Source organism: Etheostoma spectabile, chromosome 17 (assembly GCF_008692095.1).
Source record: "Etheostoma spectabile isolate EspeVRDwgs_2016 chromosome 17, UIUC_Espe_1.0, whole genome shotgun sequence".
NCBI lineage: Eukaryota > Metazoa > Chordata > Actinopteri > Perciformes > Percidae > Etheostoma > Etheostoma spectabile.
In genome coordinates, this window is record NC_045749.1 from 1,277,675 (window position 1) to 1,292,952 (window position 15,278).

General features: G+C 42.9%; 1 protein-coding gene across 1 annotated transcript in view; it reads left to right on the forward strand.

Moving 5' to 3' along the window:
• Positions 1-14,580, forward strand: part of LOC116705458 (uncharacterized) — a 14,963-nt gene extending 383 nt beyond the window's left edge. Inside the window, exons 3-6 of the mRNA XM_032541658.1 lie at positions 9,046-9,132; positions 11,338-11,529; positions 11,651-11,699; positions 13,487-14,580. Coding sequence (XP_032397549.1) covers positions 9,046-9,132; positions 11,338-11,529; positions 11,651-11,699; positions 13,487-14,580 — 1,422 coding nt within the window. The remainder of the gene's footprint in view (positions 1-9,045; positions 9,133-11,337; positions 11,530-11,650; positions 11,700-13,486) is intronic.
• The last annotated feature ends 698 nt before the right edge of the window (positions 14,581-15,278 follow it).

Here is a 15,278-nt window from a genome sequence, read left to right on the forward strand (position 1 = left end):
GGCTTGTTTGTTGTGGGGGGGGGGACTTGCTGGCCCCATTTTAAAAAGGGGCCCTAAGCTAGCCCTGCGAGGACTTCTGCCCAAAAATTCAGGTGCTAACAAACAACAACCACCCCCACCCACCCCCATATTTTCCTGGTTCCCCCTCCTGCAAACCTTTTGTTACCAGAAAAGGGCCCCCTGGAAGAAAAAAAAAAAAGGGCTGTTTTAACGGGTTGGGTGGTGTGGGGGAAAAACAACATTTAAATAACAAAAAAAAAAAAAAAACCAAATACATTGGGCAAATTTTTGGCCCCATTTTGATCTTTCCCCAAAAGTTAGGGAGGATTGTTGATTTTTGGGGGGGGGGCGGGGGGGGGACTTTTACGAATTTGTAATTTTCCCAAAAAAAACCTTTTTAGGGGGGGGCTTACATTAAACGCAGGGGGTTTTGAGGGAAGCGGACGAGGGAAAAAAAAAACAAACACTTTTCAGGGAAATGAAGCAAAAAAAAGGGGGCTAGGTTTGGCCCAAATAGGGAAAAGGGTGGGGGGAGTTCCATAAAAAAAAAGGGTGTCACACAAAAAAAAAAAAAAAAAACTGGAAAAAATTCCAGAAAAAAGGGAACACAAAAAAAACGGTTTTTCCCTTCTCAGTTTGTAAAAAAACGTTTTAACCACAAAAAATAATTTCCCCCACCCCCAACTGTGGACGGACATTTAATTGGGGGGAAAATGTGGGGCATTGAGGGCCCCCACACCCGTTTTTGGAACAACTCTTTTGAACGGACGAGGGGGGAAATGGTCCCCCAAGACCCTGTGAAAAAAAAAAATTTCCAATTTTTAGTTTGGGGGCTTACTAAAAATTAGGGGGCTAAAATTTTCCTTTAAAAAAACATAACATTACAGGGTTTTTTTTGTCAAAAACCAAAAAAAAAATCCCAAAACAAACCAGAATGTTTGACTATTGCCAACCTGGGGGAATGGGACTTTTTACCAAAAAAAAAACTTTCAAAAAAACCTCCAATAAAAAGCATTTTAAACCCACTTGTGTTATGGGAAAAATTTTTAGTTTGAGAATTCCCCCCCCACCCCCCACCCCACCCACAGGCCTTTTGCAATTCCGCTTCTTGGGGGGAAAACAAGCGGCTTAAACACAAGGCCCGTTTCAAGAAAGGAAAAAAAAACAACAACAAAACCAGGGGGTTTATTTGGAATTTTCATTGGGCAAAAATTACAAAGGGGGGGCCAAAAATTTCCGTGGTGTGGTTTGTGTTTGTGGTGTGGGTGTGTTTGTTGTGTGTGGGTTGGGTTGGGTGGTTGTGGTGTTGGTTTGGTGTGTTTGTTTTTTTTGCCCCCCTTGTTTTTTTTCGCTTCTGTTTTTTAATCCTTTAAGGCGGGGAATAACCCCACCACCACCCAACCCCCCACAACCCCACTGGAGGGGGGGGGGGGGGGGGGGGGGGGGGGGGGGGGAAAAACAGGTTTGGGCCGGTCCGGGTCCGGGATTGGCTTCCTGTCCGTCGGGCCCAACATTTGGGCCTCAAAACATTTTGCTGCTTCTCCCCCATAAAAAGAAACCCAACATTTAAAAAAAAAAAAAAAAACTACCCCACAAAAAAAACCCAAAAAGGGGGGAAAAAAGGGAAAAAAAAATGGTTACCCCACATTGCCATTTTTGAAAAGGGACACCACCCACCCACCCAACCAAACCAACACCCCCAAACCAAACAAACAACAAAACCACCCACAATGAAAACACCCACAAAAAAAAACACACAAACACCCAAAAAAAAAAACCGTCAAGCGGGGTGTGTGGGGTTTTTGGGCAAAACAAACCTGTTCCAGTTTTTTTTTTTCCCAAAAACATGGGCTGTTTTTCATCATGCTTTTGCAGGGGGGGGGGGGGGGGGGGGGGGGACTGGGGGGCCCTTTGAGGGTTTTAAATCTTATTTTTTCACGGCCACGGGCCCACCGGGCCCCCCAACGCCCCCCCCCCCACCCGCCCACGGCACCGGCCACGGCCCACCGGGCGACGCCACCCCACCCCACACCAACACAACCAAAACCACCCCACACACCCCCCCCCCACCCCGCACACCACACCAACAAAAAATAGGGGGGGTTAAAAACGGGCCTCCCTGGGTGGGTTTCCTGGGCAAAGGGGGACTGTTGGATTGGGGGGGACTGCTTTTGAATTAAAATTTCAGAAAAAGGGCCCCCAACCCCCCAAAACCTTGGTGCCTTCCCCCCAAAACTTTCATTTTACCTGGGTCTCTTTCCCACTACAAAAAACACTCGTGTGGTCTTGCTTTGGTCCCTTTGGAGTGGGGGGGGGAACCTTTCCTTGTTTTCCCTTTAGGGGGAACTTATTGGTTTGTGTACGGTGGCGGGGGCTATTTTTTTTTTTTCATAAAAAAAACCGGGGGGGGGGTGGGGGGGACAAGTTGTTTTACAAAAACCATTTTTTTCTCCAGTTTTTTTTCCCAAAATACAAAATAAAAAAAACAATCGTTTTGCACAGGCTGTGCCAGTTTTTCCCCAGGGAAAAAAAAAAAAAGTTGTTTCATTTCATTTACCAAAATTTTTTACGGGTTTGTAATAATGGATATTGCCGGGGTTTTGCCCAAATGGCCAAACCCAAGGGAGGGGGGAAAGGGGCACCAATGGGGGGGGAAAACAAAACAAAAACCCTGTTGGGGTTGGGTGGGCCAGTGTTAAAGGATGGGGGGAAAAAAGGCCCCCCCACCCCCCCCCCGCGCTTCGAGGTGTTTTTAGTGCCCAATCCAAAAGGAAATTCCAAAAAACAGAAAAAAAACAACGACTCCCAAAAACTCTTTCCTCGGGCTTTTCCCTAAAACTCAAATTTGTTCTCAAGGGTTTAATGGGCCTCATTTTAAACGAAAAGGATTTCCAAAAAATTTTCTTTCTTGTTTACATCTGGCTGGGGGGGGAGGGGTTTAAAAGGAAAGGACAAATACTTCATTTGTTTCAAGAAACGGGGGGGACAAATTTTCCTCGGGTTTAAACGTGGTAAAAAAACGGGGAAAAGGGGAAATGTCTGCCAGTTGTTTTGTCCAAAAAAACTAATAAAACAAAAAAAAATAAATTTAAAAAAAAAAACCATGTGTACATTTGGTAACCAAGGGCACCTTAAAAACCTTTCATAAATAGGGTGGGTTTGAACATTTAAAAACACCAAAATGAAGTGGTGTGTTTTTTTTTGAAGGGGATTAAATTCTTTTCTTTTTTTCTCTTTTGTAACCAAAAAAAGGGGTTTTTCCCCCCGGCGGGCCGTCGGGTTTTTTGTTTTATTCCTTGTTTTGTCGATGGGCTGAAAAAAACCACCCCCCCACCCTTTTTTTCTCTGAAAAGGGGGGCAATTTCTTAAATTGGTTTTGTTTTTTTCGTTCCCCAGGGGTTTGGTTTTTGTTTTGGTTCCTTCAGGGAAAAAAGGAAAAACAACTTTTTTACCGGTTCCCCAAAGGTTTCTCCAGGGGTTGTTTTGTCAACAACCAAACCCCAAGTTGGGGCCATTTTCAAAGAAGGGGGGCGGGTTTTTAAATATAAAAAAAAAACTACAAAAAAAATAATGAAACAACTTGGCTTTAAAAAAAAAAAAAAGGAAAAAAGACCCCATTTGTTGGGGGGGGGGCGAATGTTTAGGCCCCACCACCAACAACAAATTGGGGGGGGGGCCCCCCCAAACAATTTTTAGGCAGGTTTGGGCCAGGTTTGGTCAAAATGGGGGAAGGGCCAAAAAACGGGGGGGGGGGGGGACTTTGAACTATGGGGAAAAAAAGGGGGAATAGGGGGTGGGGGGGAAAATATTAAGGGGGACAAAAAAAAAAAAAAAAAAGGGTTGGTTTAAAACGGTTTTGGGGAACCCCATGGAACTTAACCCCTTCCCCTTGGCAGGGGGATTTTTATATTTGCACCCTCCCGTGCCCAAAACCCCAGTTTTTTCAAGTTTTTTTTTTTTTCCCAGGGGGGGTTTTCTTTCCCCCACGGGGGGGCATGACCTGCATGAGGGGGGGGGGGGGGGGGAATTTGTTTTATTATAGTTGTTAAGGGGGGGGAAAAAGATAAGGAAGGAATTTATATAAATGGCATTGAGTGTATTTTTTGGGGCGAAACACGGATGCTTCACACATCTTCAACCCGGCGCTGGGACGATCTTAACAATCAGCAGTTTCAAGATCAGAGTCACCAACTAAATGTCTCTGTTATGTCCTTTCTGGACTAATTAACCTGCGGTAGTCTGGTAACGCCCGGCGCATGTGTAGGATACAGTTCTGAAAGTTTCACTTCCTGTTTTTCTGAACGCAAAGTGTGTGTGTGTGTGTGTGGAGGAGGGGGGGGGGGGGGAGCTTTCATCCATCCCTGAAAATGGCATCAGAGCACAACAGGCCCAGGGTGTCCTTTAACCATATGTTGTCTTCTCATCAAACTGAAAATCAACACTTTTTTATTAATGTTTCAAACTTTTTCTCATGTTTTTGTCCCTATTTTCCACACTTTTGATGCTTTTTTCACGTTTGTCATCCGTAACACTAACTTATTAACTTCAGTTTACTGTTATTTTGGAACTTGTGGTCCATAACCTAATTTCAGGAAATTATACCTAATTTTTTAAAGTTTGAGTTAGAAAAGCAGAATTTCCCCCAAATTAAGAAAGTAGAAATTTGTACTTGCCAAAGAGCGTCGTGTGGAATCAATTATGTTAATTTGGATAGTTAAAAAGACACTGATATAGGACAACGGTCAATTTGACCCGAGGACAACATGAGGGTTAAAGAAGCCATACCTCTAACACGGCTACACTACAGCGCTACCCAGCACTCAACCACGGAGGTTTCCCCGGCCTCACTCAGGCTGGGGAGGGGGTTACAAAAAAGCCTTGTGGTTACATGAAATTAAGAACATCTGAAAAGTACTGTGTCATGAAGCATTTTGGATCCAGTTCCTATTTGGTGAATTTAGCTAATCACAATACTGAGCGTACAGTAAAAAACAAGATGTTCATTTTAACATCTAAAGTTTAAGTTTGTTTGACCTTTGTGTTATTTAAAACTCAAATACATCTAGGGAATCCAATGTGTTCGTTTAATGTTCAGATTCAATGCAGGAATCCATTTATTCAATAAAATGCTCTGGAACCTAAAATCCCTGCTGAAGACTAGAGTTCTTAATTCCCTACAGTCCAGTAAGAGTTTATAGAAGGTTGCTGGTTCAAATTCCTGAGCAACAGGGGAAAGGCCTCATGACACCCATAACTGCTGCCACACACAGAAGTGATGGCGACTGAGGGGGAACCATAATGGGCCAAGTCATGTAATAGGATTTTGTGGGCACCATAATATCTAAACTGCGCTCTCAGTATTAGGATACATATTAAATCAGACATGTAGTTTGGGGTTAATTTCAAAACTATAATCCCATTTTGGAAAAAAAAATCGTAATGAGTGTATTTTTTTTGGGCATTATTGCATGCCAGGAACTCTTCCTAATGACATTTTTGAAACCCATCTTGCGTTGAGTGTTAGAGTCTGAACTCTGGGTCGCCTCAGTCCATTTATCCGGCTCCAGTGTGATAAATAAGCTCCCTCTGCCCCGGCTGCCTGTCTGAGAGGCAAAAACCTCCGAGTGGCCTCTAACATTGAGCGATGGCTTAACAACGAGTCAGCAACGAGACAGTTCAGAGACAGATTCTCATTTTATTCTCCTATCTTCTTTCAATTAGCTCATCAACATCCTTTTTTCCCAGAACCCCTGCTGCATCTCTGTTGTGAGATAATGACTTAAACGGTTGATCAGTGCCGATCATTCCACCCTGGCCTCCAGTGTTTCTGCTTGCCTGCACTTACCATGCAAGAAACAAGGGAGATTAATGCAGCTCTGCATACTGGAAAACCTTGAGCAAATAGACTTACTTGATGTGCAGCATTACAAGTTTGATGTTAAAAGTGCCAGAAGCAGAGCCGCATCGGTCCGTGAGTGTTTCACAGCCTCCTCTCGCCGGGAGGTTAAATAAGAACAACCAGGTAACCCATTTAGTGAAAAGCTTCTACCTGAAGTTCCACTCAGTCGACAGCGACTGAAAAAGACTCATGGATGTGTGATAATTCACAAAACACAGTAACAACTAAACAAGGGATCTACTTCTAGTGCATGTCACTCTCCGATGTGAGCGGGTGCAGATATGGTCAGATTTTAACAGTTTACGATATACATAACTGTCATGAAATTGTGAAATCCATGAATATAAAAATAAACTTTCTAATACAAACTAACAGAAGATGGGAATCATTTCAAAAAAAGTTTCAGCTATCTATGAAGTTTGATTGCTAACGTTAGTCTCAAACGCCATTCAATGACAGCCTTGTTGTGTGTTGATGCTAACTTGTAGCCAGCAGTGAACCAACTTGGTGAAGTAGGTCCATTTTTACTGTGTGGACATTACAGAAGTCTTGTTACCATCTCATATGCTACTTGTCGCAAAATGAGGCATGCACGACTCAAATGTGTACTCGACTTACATCAGGGAGTGATGTACGTGCAGTGTCGAAGCGAGAGAATGCGTGCAGCTGTTACAACACAAGGAAAGCAGAAGGTGACAGACACATTGGCCGAAAAGAGGACACCCGGGTGAATGTCCGGCGGCACAAGAGCAATCTCGGAAGTGGAACGTGTGGCTATAGACCAAGTTTATCTTAACAAAGCTCCTCTAATCAGCTCCTTTAATCAATATATTGATTATAAAACAAATATTTAATGACTTTCTAGTGTGAAAGGTGTCACTTGTACAGTATGAAACTTCTCACTCCTATCTTGTAAAATACGGACGTTTGGTCAGGTGCCTTATTCGTGCCTTGGTGCTAACACGCTTGGTCGTCTCCTTTATCGTCTATAACACGTGATTGATGGGGACTATTGGCGTCCCTTTGACGCTGTTAGGTTGAGCTAAAAAGTCGTGGGTGGGCTTACGGTTTCGTGACACGGGGAACAACTGGCCGGTTAACGAAAGAAAGCAGATTCCTGACACATTGGCAATAACAGGACGCTTAAGACACACGCAGGACACAAACCCAGGGCGCGTTTTTTCGTCGCATCAGACGCAGACAGCGTTTGGAGTGAGGACGGTTGGAAACCACAGTTATCCAAAGCTCTGCAGCGCTGCTGAGATTTTCAGCCTCATCCCGACATTCACAGTCTGGTTCAGTATAACGGATCTCATATCTGGTTCAGACTGGATTCTGGGTGGGGTGTTTGTGTGTGTTAGTGTGACTTGTGGCACACTAACAAGCACGACTTTATCCGTTGGACAAGACAGCCAGACGCCATCGGAAAACAAAGGGTGAGACTGCGGACCAATAAAACTCTACAGAGTACCACTGCGTTTGATCAATTGACAATCAGAACCTATCCCTATTTCTCCTTTATTGGATCTGTCTTTGTGGATATGAAACACAAAGCTATGTGTGTGTGTGTGTGTGTGTGTGTGTGACATCCCAACTGCAACCACTGACCACTGAGGCTGTAGTATGAGTGTTTTCAAGACTTATTCTCTGCTCCACTGCTCTCCAGTTGTCCTCAGTGCCATGCAGCTGATGTAGCCACACTCATTCAGATACACAAGTATGTGGACGGCAGTGTTTCTACAATTGCTTGTTGACGGAGAGATTCATCTGTTCACAATCTACCAAAACAACCTCCAGTCGATGTTTTTCAGAGGATTACTGGATGATTTATAATAAATCGAGGTTAGTACCAAGGCTTGTTTTCATGGATAAATAGAAAGAACAGATTACATGCTTTCAGTGTTTTCAATTCTTTCAATCATTTCCCAATAGCTATATGTTTAGCACACCATATGCGAAAATATCTACGCATCAACAGAGCCACATACGGTGCAGGAGAGTTGACTTTATACCAATGGTTTCCAGTGGCCAACCATATGGTTGATGCTACCTAAATCCTCCCCCATAGGCCCCTACCCTTCTAAAACTGACACTATATGCTGTAAATATATAGAGATTATGTGTAAAAATGTGGACAGGACACCTTGAACAGCAAACCAGATTCAAGTTATCAGATAAGTTATGGCTATGTGGAGGATGCCCTCTTAATGTTACCTTGCATGACAGTTGGGTTCTTGCAGCATCACGAGATCACGCGGGAATTGCGGGATCACACACACATCGCACAAAAATACATCTTGTCAAGCTATTAGTAGTCTCGCATTGCCAGACCTTCACCACAGCGCTGCGGAGGAGGGTCTGGCGAGTCCACACAGCATTCTGGATGGGACAAAGTGGGACATTTAAGTCAGTATATCAGATTTTCAGAGAATAAGAATGATGAGTATACTTTTAAATCTTGTTTATTGACATAAATGCTATGAGAAGTCTTCAAAACTGTTAGTTTGCTAACTCTGATGTGGCGTGGCCGTGCATATGCAGATGTGCAGTGGGTTGCACAAAAGGAAGATCATCGAAATCCTGTCCCCCAAAGCCCTATACTATGAGCAACGCTAAGTTTCTCCAAAAAAAAACTAGTATGGCATATTTATGGCCAATACAATACCAAAGGGAGATCATGTGAGGCAGCTCTTTCTGGGAGATAGAAATAAAGTGATGTAAAGTGCTTCTTATTTTCAAGCCCATCTATGCTGACAGTTTGGTGAAGCTCAAAGTGTTCTATTTGGGATTCAATGAAAAGGACAAGTGCTTCCATTAAACTTTTGTTGAAACTGTTAACTCAGCTGTTAATAAGAAAATTAAAAAAGCATACCTATCACAGGAGACACTGTCTGCCACGTGCAAAGTAGACACTGAAATTTCAGCCGCTAAATCATTGAGTTTCCTTGAATTTCCATTCTGTTCTGGTGTTAAGGATGCGTTCGTCTATATGTTTTCCACCTTCAAGGTGAATTTCTCGTCATCTGTGTGTTGTAGAGGAGACATAAACAATATCGAGGTGTTTTGGTAAATCTCGTTGTTTTACTTCCTGCCGGCTGAGGAACGCCCCGTGGCTCGCGTGACACGACCTTGCGCGTGTTCTTTAGCAAGCAAGCCGCCTCACGCAGTCTTGGGAGCCTTCTAGCTCTACGCCCGTCTCTGAGCAGCTTCAGCACGAGGACTCGGCTGACGCGGTGGGATCTCAAGCCTGACTAGAAGTCAGCGATTGTCCGCGCATCGCAGACGCGCCAGTGGAATAGGGGTACGTATGTCTCAGAAACATCAGAGGCAAGATCTTTCAGTTGTGCAATTTCTGAATCCTGATGTATTTTTTAAAAGTAACTGTTAGACAGCAGCCCCGGCTGGCTGTTTAGGCCTGTGTGTAGCACTCTGAAGTGACAGTGCGAGTGGTAGTCACTCAGAGCAGCAGACAGTAATGGCATTGTGGGCCTTATAATTACACGTTTTCACATTTAGAAAAGTGTTTTGCACTCATCGAATTGAACCAGTTAAACCTCTCCTGCACGCATGTGTCCATGCACAAGGACTCATTTGTAGTGCAGACTGGAAGCTGTTTCTGATAAAAAAAATCAGCACAAGAGGCTTGATCTTTGTTTTGCTGTGGCATTAATTGCCTCTCACACAATCTGGTAACAGCAGGCAGCTGCTAAGATTATTTGATTACTTTGTTAACTATTAAACTCATCGGCAACTACTTTGGTAATCATTTGAGTCATTTTTTATGAAAAATAAATTCAAATTCTCTGATTGCAGCTTGTTAAATGTGAATTGTTCTAGTTTCTTCCTCCTCGTGACAGCAAACTGAATATCTTTGAGTTGTGGACAAACAAGACAATTGAGGACAACATCTTGGGTTTTGTAAAACCCGATCCATTTTTCACAGGTTTTTGACATTTGAGACCAAACAACCAATGATTACTAGAGCAAACAATCAACGATAAATCAAGATGAAAATGATTGGTCCTTGCAACCCTGGAAGAAATGTCTTTATCTGAAAGATGAGTTTCTTTTGAACCAAATTACCACAAAAATGGATTGGACTCCATACAACGCTCTTTGCAAATCCAATTGATCACTTTCATTCTTGACTAAAGTCATCTGTACGCTCCTCTGATCTAACTATCAGTCAAATAATTCATAATTTCTGCTTTTAACTCAAATATTAGGTGTAATTTTATATAATGAGGGTATTGACCATGAATTCCAAAAAGTAGTGTAAAACTAGCGGTAGTAAGGTGGTATTAGTGAAAACTAAAAAAACAAAAGTCTGAAAAAGGGACATATTTTGTCCTTTTTTGACACAACAAGGGTTAACAACAACAAAAACACAGATTAATCATCTAACATCCCTGAACCAAGTCAAGCACTACAAATTAGGCTCTGATTCAGCTATAATGGATAAAGGTGTAGTCTACGTCACTAACCTGCCAACTACTCAACACTGGTGGAATGTAACTAAGTACATTTACTAAGTACGGATTTAAGTAAAACTGTTGAGCTACGTGTACTTTACTTGAGCTTTTTCTTTCATGCCACTTTCTACTTTACTCTGCTACAATTCAAAGAGAAATATTGTTCTTTTTACTCCACTACATTCATCTGACAGCTTTAGTTACTAGTTATTTTACAAATTAAGATAGAGTTTTGCACATAAAACACATGAGTTTATAAAATATGACGTGTAATGCAACTACCAACAATATGTAGGCCTACAACCAGCTGAAATGATTTTTCTGCATTGAGTACTTTTAAAACTTTAAATACATTTTCCTGACAATATTTAAGTTACAAATTCATTTCAGGACATTTACTTGTAACTGAGTATTTTTACAGAGTGTATTAGGACTTTTACTAATTTAACCCTTGTTTCGTCTTCCCGTCAATAGAATCAAACACTTTTGTTGATGCTTTTTATTAATGTTTTTAACTTTTTTCGTTTTGTCCCTTTGTTCAACACTTTTGACGTTTTTTTTCAATGTTTGTCACTTTTGTGACGTTTTCAACACTACGTAACACTAACTATTTAACTTTATTGACAGTTATTTTTTGAATTAAGGTCAATAAACCTATTTATAGGAAATTATACCTAATGTTTGAGTTAGAAAAAGCAGAAATTAGGAATTATTGAGACTAAAATTAAAGAGATGGATGTTGAGATAATCACAGACTGAATATGTCAACTTTTACACAATAACTATTCACAAACACTTCATTTCTTTTCAAATGCTATAAAATGGAAATAACCACCCCAAAATGAATGACAGTAGAGATTTGTACTGGCAAAAGGCGTTGTGTGGAATCAATCATGTTATTTGGGGAATTATAAAGTACTCAGTCACAACAAGGATCTGGATACTTCTTCCACACTGCTCCTAAAGGCAGTGGCAGATGTCACTTCATTGACCAACTTACTGAATCTCCTGGCAATGCTGGCACTGATCCCCGACCCACCCGTGGTCCACAGCGCCGTCCCGTTGATGCACTTCCCTGAAAAACAGTTTTTATCACAAGACTTGGACAACGAGGACGCCCGTGTGCAGCACGAGATGAAGCATGACAAAAACCCCAAGGTATGTTGTCAGGACGTCCCGCCGCGTGCTGCTTTTGGACGCCTTATCCAGGTGCATAGATGTATCCCTCCAGCATCATCATGATGGACGCGAAGTGTCTTTCTCTTGTTTTGTTTTAAAGAGGCTGCAGCCGGGACCAGAAACAGAGCTGTCACCTTTCACTCTGTGTGGTAATGTGTGTCATCGGAGGTGGTGTAGCTGGATATATAAAGTACCCTACCTGTGACGCCAGTGGGTAAAAGGCCCAGGAAAACAATAATTACGCACTATCCGAACATGCTGAGCGATGTGGAGCAAAGCTGCGGGGCAGAAGATTTATTAAAAAAAAACTTTTGCGAAAACATGTAGTTCCGACCTTAAAAAAATAATGTAATGCAATTCAATCGGACCCATCCGTTTTGAGCAACACCAACATGGGAGCGCTGTTGCGCGCTCGGCGGCGCGTCCCCACAGGGCCTCCAGTAACTTCCACTGTGTGGGCAAGGTTCCGATGTAAACACCGACCGGATGATTGCTGCCTCCGCCTCAAAGACTGTAATCCCCTGGAGATGAAATGAAAAAACCCTGCGGAGCTCCGAGTGATGTGCTCTCTGCTGGCTGTGTCCCAGACAAAGACCTCCCTCTGCTCTCGGATCACAGGATGCGACAGTCGCAGCAGCTCTGCCGGAGCACCGCTTCTCTTTCTCTCTCTGCTCTGTCTGCTACCGCTGTCCGGTCCACAGCTGATTTGTGACGGGGGGGGTGGGGGGGGGGAACTCCTGCACAAAGCCCCGAGATGAGCAGTACGGCACGCGGTTAAAGGGGCAGTGCCATTTAAAGGAAGAAGCGTGCGGAAGCATGCACTGACACTGGCAGAGACAAAAGCCAGTGTGAAATTCGTCTGCGGCACACTGTCTTAGTTAGGCAGGTCCCACTTGATGCATTTACCAGATGTTCGAGACTCACAATAGATAAAAGAAAGAGTATTAATGGAGGATTTAGCTTTTATTATTTTGCAGCCAATTTAAAAAGGAATGCAACAGGAGCTATAGGATAGATAGATAGATAGATAGATAGATAGATAGATAGATAGATAGATAGATAGAGGATGGTGCGTGGGTGGGTGGGGTGATTGGATGGATGGATGGATGGATGGATGGTGGGTGGTTGGGTGGGTGGATGATGGATGGATGGATGGATGGTAGATGGCTGGAGGGTGTTGGGTGGGTGGATGGATTGATGGTGGGTGGGTTGTTGGGTGGATGGGTGGATGAATGGATGGATGGATGTAGGGGGGTGGGTGGGTGGATGGATGGAGGGTGGGTGGGTGGATGGATGGATGGAGGGGTGGGATGGATGGTGGGTGGGTGGATGGATGGATGGATGGATGTATATTGTGTTGTGAATGTGTTGCATTTCATTCTGTAAAACAATCTGAACAAAGACTCTTATGTGTTTTAATTGCTATCATAAATTTATATCATAAATTTTAACACTGTTTTTCTTCCTGATGATTTATCTGTGTGAACCTACCTTGAACCAGTCCTCCTTTCCTTTGGCGACTATTTCTTATCTATCTACTCTCTTGTCAGCTAAGTGAATGCAACAATTGTTAGAGAATGCAGATATATATTTATATATATATACACACACACATATATATATATATATATATATATATATATATAATATATATATATATATATATACCCTTCTGTGTCTCTTAAACCTTCAGAACATTGTGAACTGAATTGTGTTAGTGTCACTTTGTTCTCCGAGGTTGCGTAACTGATTTCAGAATCAACTCACAGAGGTCACAAAACAATGGGATCGGATTGTTTCCTAAAAGGTAGATACAGTAGATAGATAGATAGATAGATAGATAGATAGATAGATAGATAGATAGATAGATAGATAGATAGATAGATAGATAGATAGATAGATCCCAATAAGATTTTAAATTACAGTGTTTCAGCAGCAATAGATAGATATACTAGACAAGAGTTTGGCCTGGCACTGAAAAACAAGTTTGAAGTGCTTCAGGAACTACTTGAAGAGGAGGATGATAATGTAGTCAACAGATGGCAGAAAGTGAAAGAGACACTTAGGTCAGCGTGCCAAGAAGTAGTGGGACCAAAGAAACACCAGCACAAAGAGTGGATTACAGCAGAGACCTTGACCAAGATAGAAGACAGGAAGATGAAGAAGGCAGTTGTTAACAACAGTAGAACAAGACCAACGAAGGCCAAGGCTCAAGAGGACTACGCAGAAGCCCATAGAGTAGTGAAGAGAAACATCAAGAAAGACAAAAAAGATTATATAGATGGACTGGCAGCAGAAGCGGAGCAGGCAGCATACAGTGGCAATATGAAACAGCTGTATGATATCACCAAACGACTCTCCGGGAAGTTCAGCAAGCCAGAAAGGCCAGTCAAAGACAAGCAGGGGAACACCATCAATAGTCAAGACCAGCAGATGACCAGATGGGCAGAGCATTTTGAAGACCTCCTGAACAGGCCAGCACCCCCAAACCCCCCAGACATAGCAACAGCCAGCATGGATCTCCCGATTAACTGTGAAAAGCCGACCAGAGCAGAGATCAGGAAGGCTATCACCCTGATGAAGAACGGGAAGGCGGCTAGACCCGACGATATACCAGCAGAGGCCCTAAAGGCAGACCTGGATGCATCAGTGGAGATGCTGTACCCACTCTTTGAGAGGATCTGGGAGGAAGAGGATGTACCGGCAGACTGGAAAGAAGGATACCTTATCAAGATCCCAAAGAAAGGGGACCTCAGTGACTGTAACAATTACAGGGGCATCACACTCCTATCGGTGCCAGGAAAGGTCTTCAACCGAGTCCTTTTGGAGAGGATGAAGGAAACCGTAGATTCGCAATTGCGAGACGAACAGACAGGATTCCGGCAAAATAGATCCTGCACTGACCAAATCGCTACTCTACGCATCATAGTTGAACAGTCCTTGGAGTGGAAGTCATCATTGTACATCAACTTCATCGACCACCTGCCTCAGAAGAATTCTCCAGATCCGATGGCCCGACACCATCAGTAATACCAACCTCCGGGAAAGGACGGGCAACTCCCTGCCAAGAAGAAATCAGGAAGAAGAAGATGGGGCTGGATAGGGCATACCCTACGAAAACCACCAACCAGCATCACTAGGCAGGCGTGCGTGGTGGAACCCACAAGGCAAGCGGGAGAGAGGTCGGCCAGAAACACTGGCAACGCGACCTTGAGGCTGACACCACCAAGATGGCTACACCGGAACCAGTAGAGAAAATGGCCCAGGACAGAGGACTCTGGAGAGTGTTGGTGTTGTTGTGGCGGCCCATACCCTGGTAGGGTGACGGGCAGTAAGTAAGTAAGTAAAAGATAGTAGATAGATAGAAGTAGATAGATAGATAGATAGAGAATAGATAGATAGATAGAAGATAGATAGATAGATAGATAGATTGATTGATATTGATTGATTGATTGATTGATTGATTGATTGATACACTTAACCAAAATCATTTCCCATTCTTTTACATGTTTCCCGTTCTCTGAAATTCACAACATTATGAAGATGTTGCATGTTTTTGTTAGAAAAATTGTCTTTATCAACAATTTAACAAAATAAAAAGTAAAGTTGTCTGCAAACAAATGCTGTTTGTTTGCACTGAATGTTAATTGGGAATTGTGGATGGATGGATGGATGGATAGATCGATTGATCAAGAAATAGATAGATAGATAGATAGATAGATAGATAG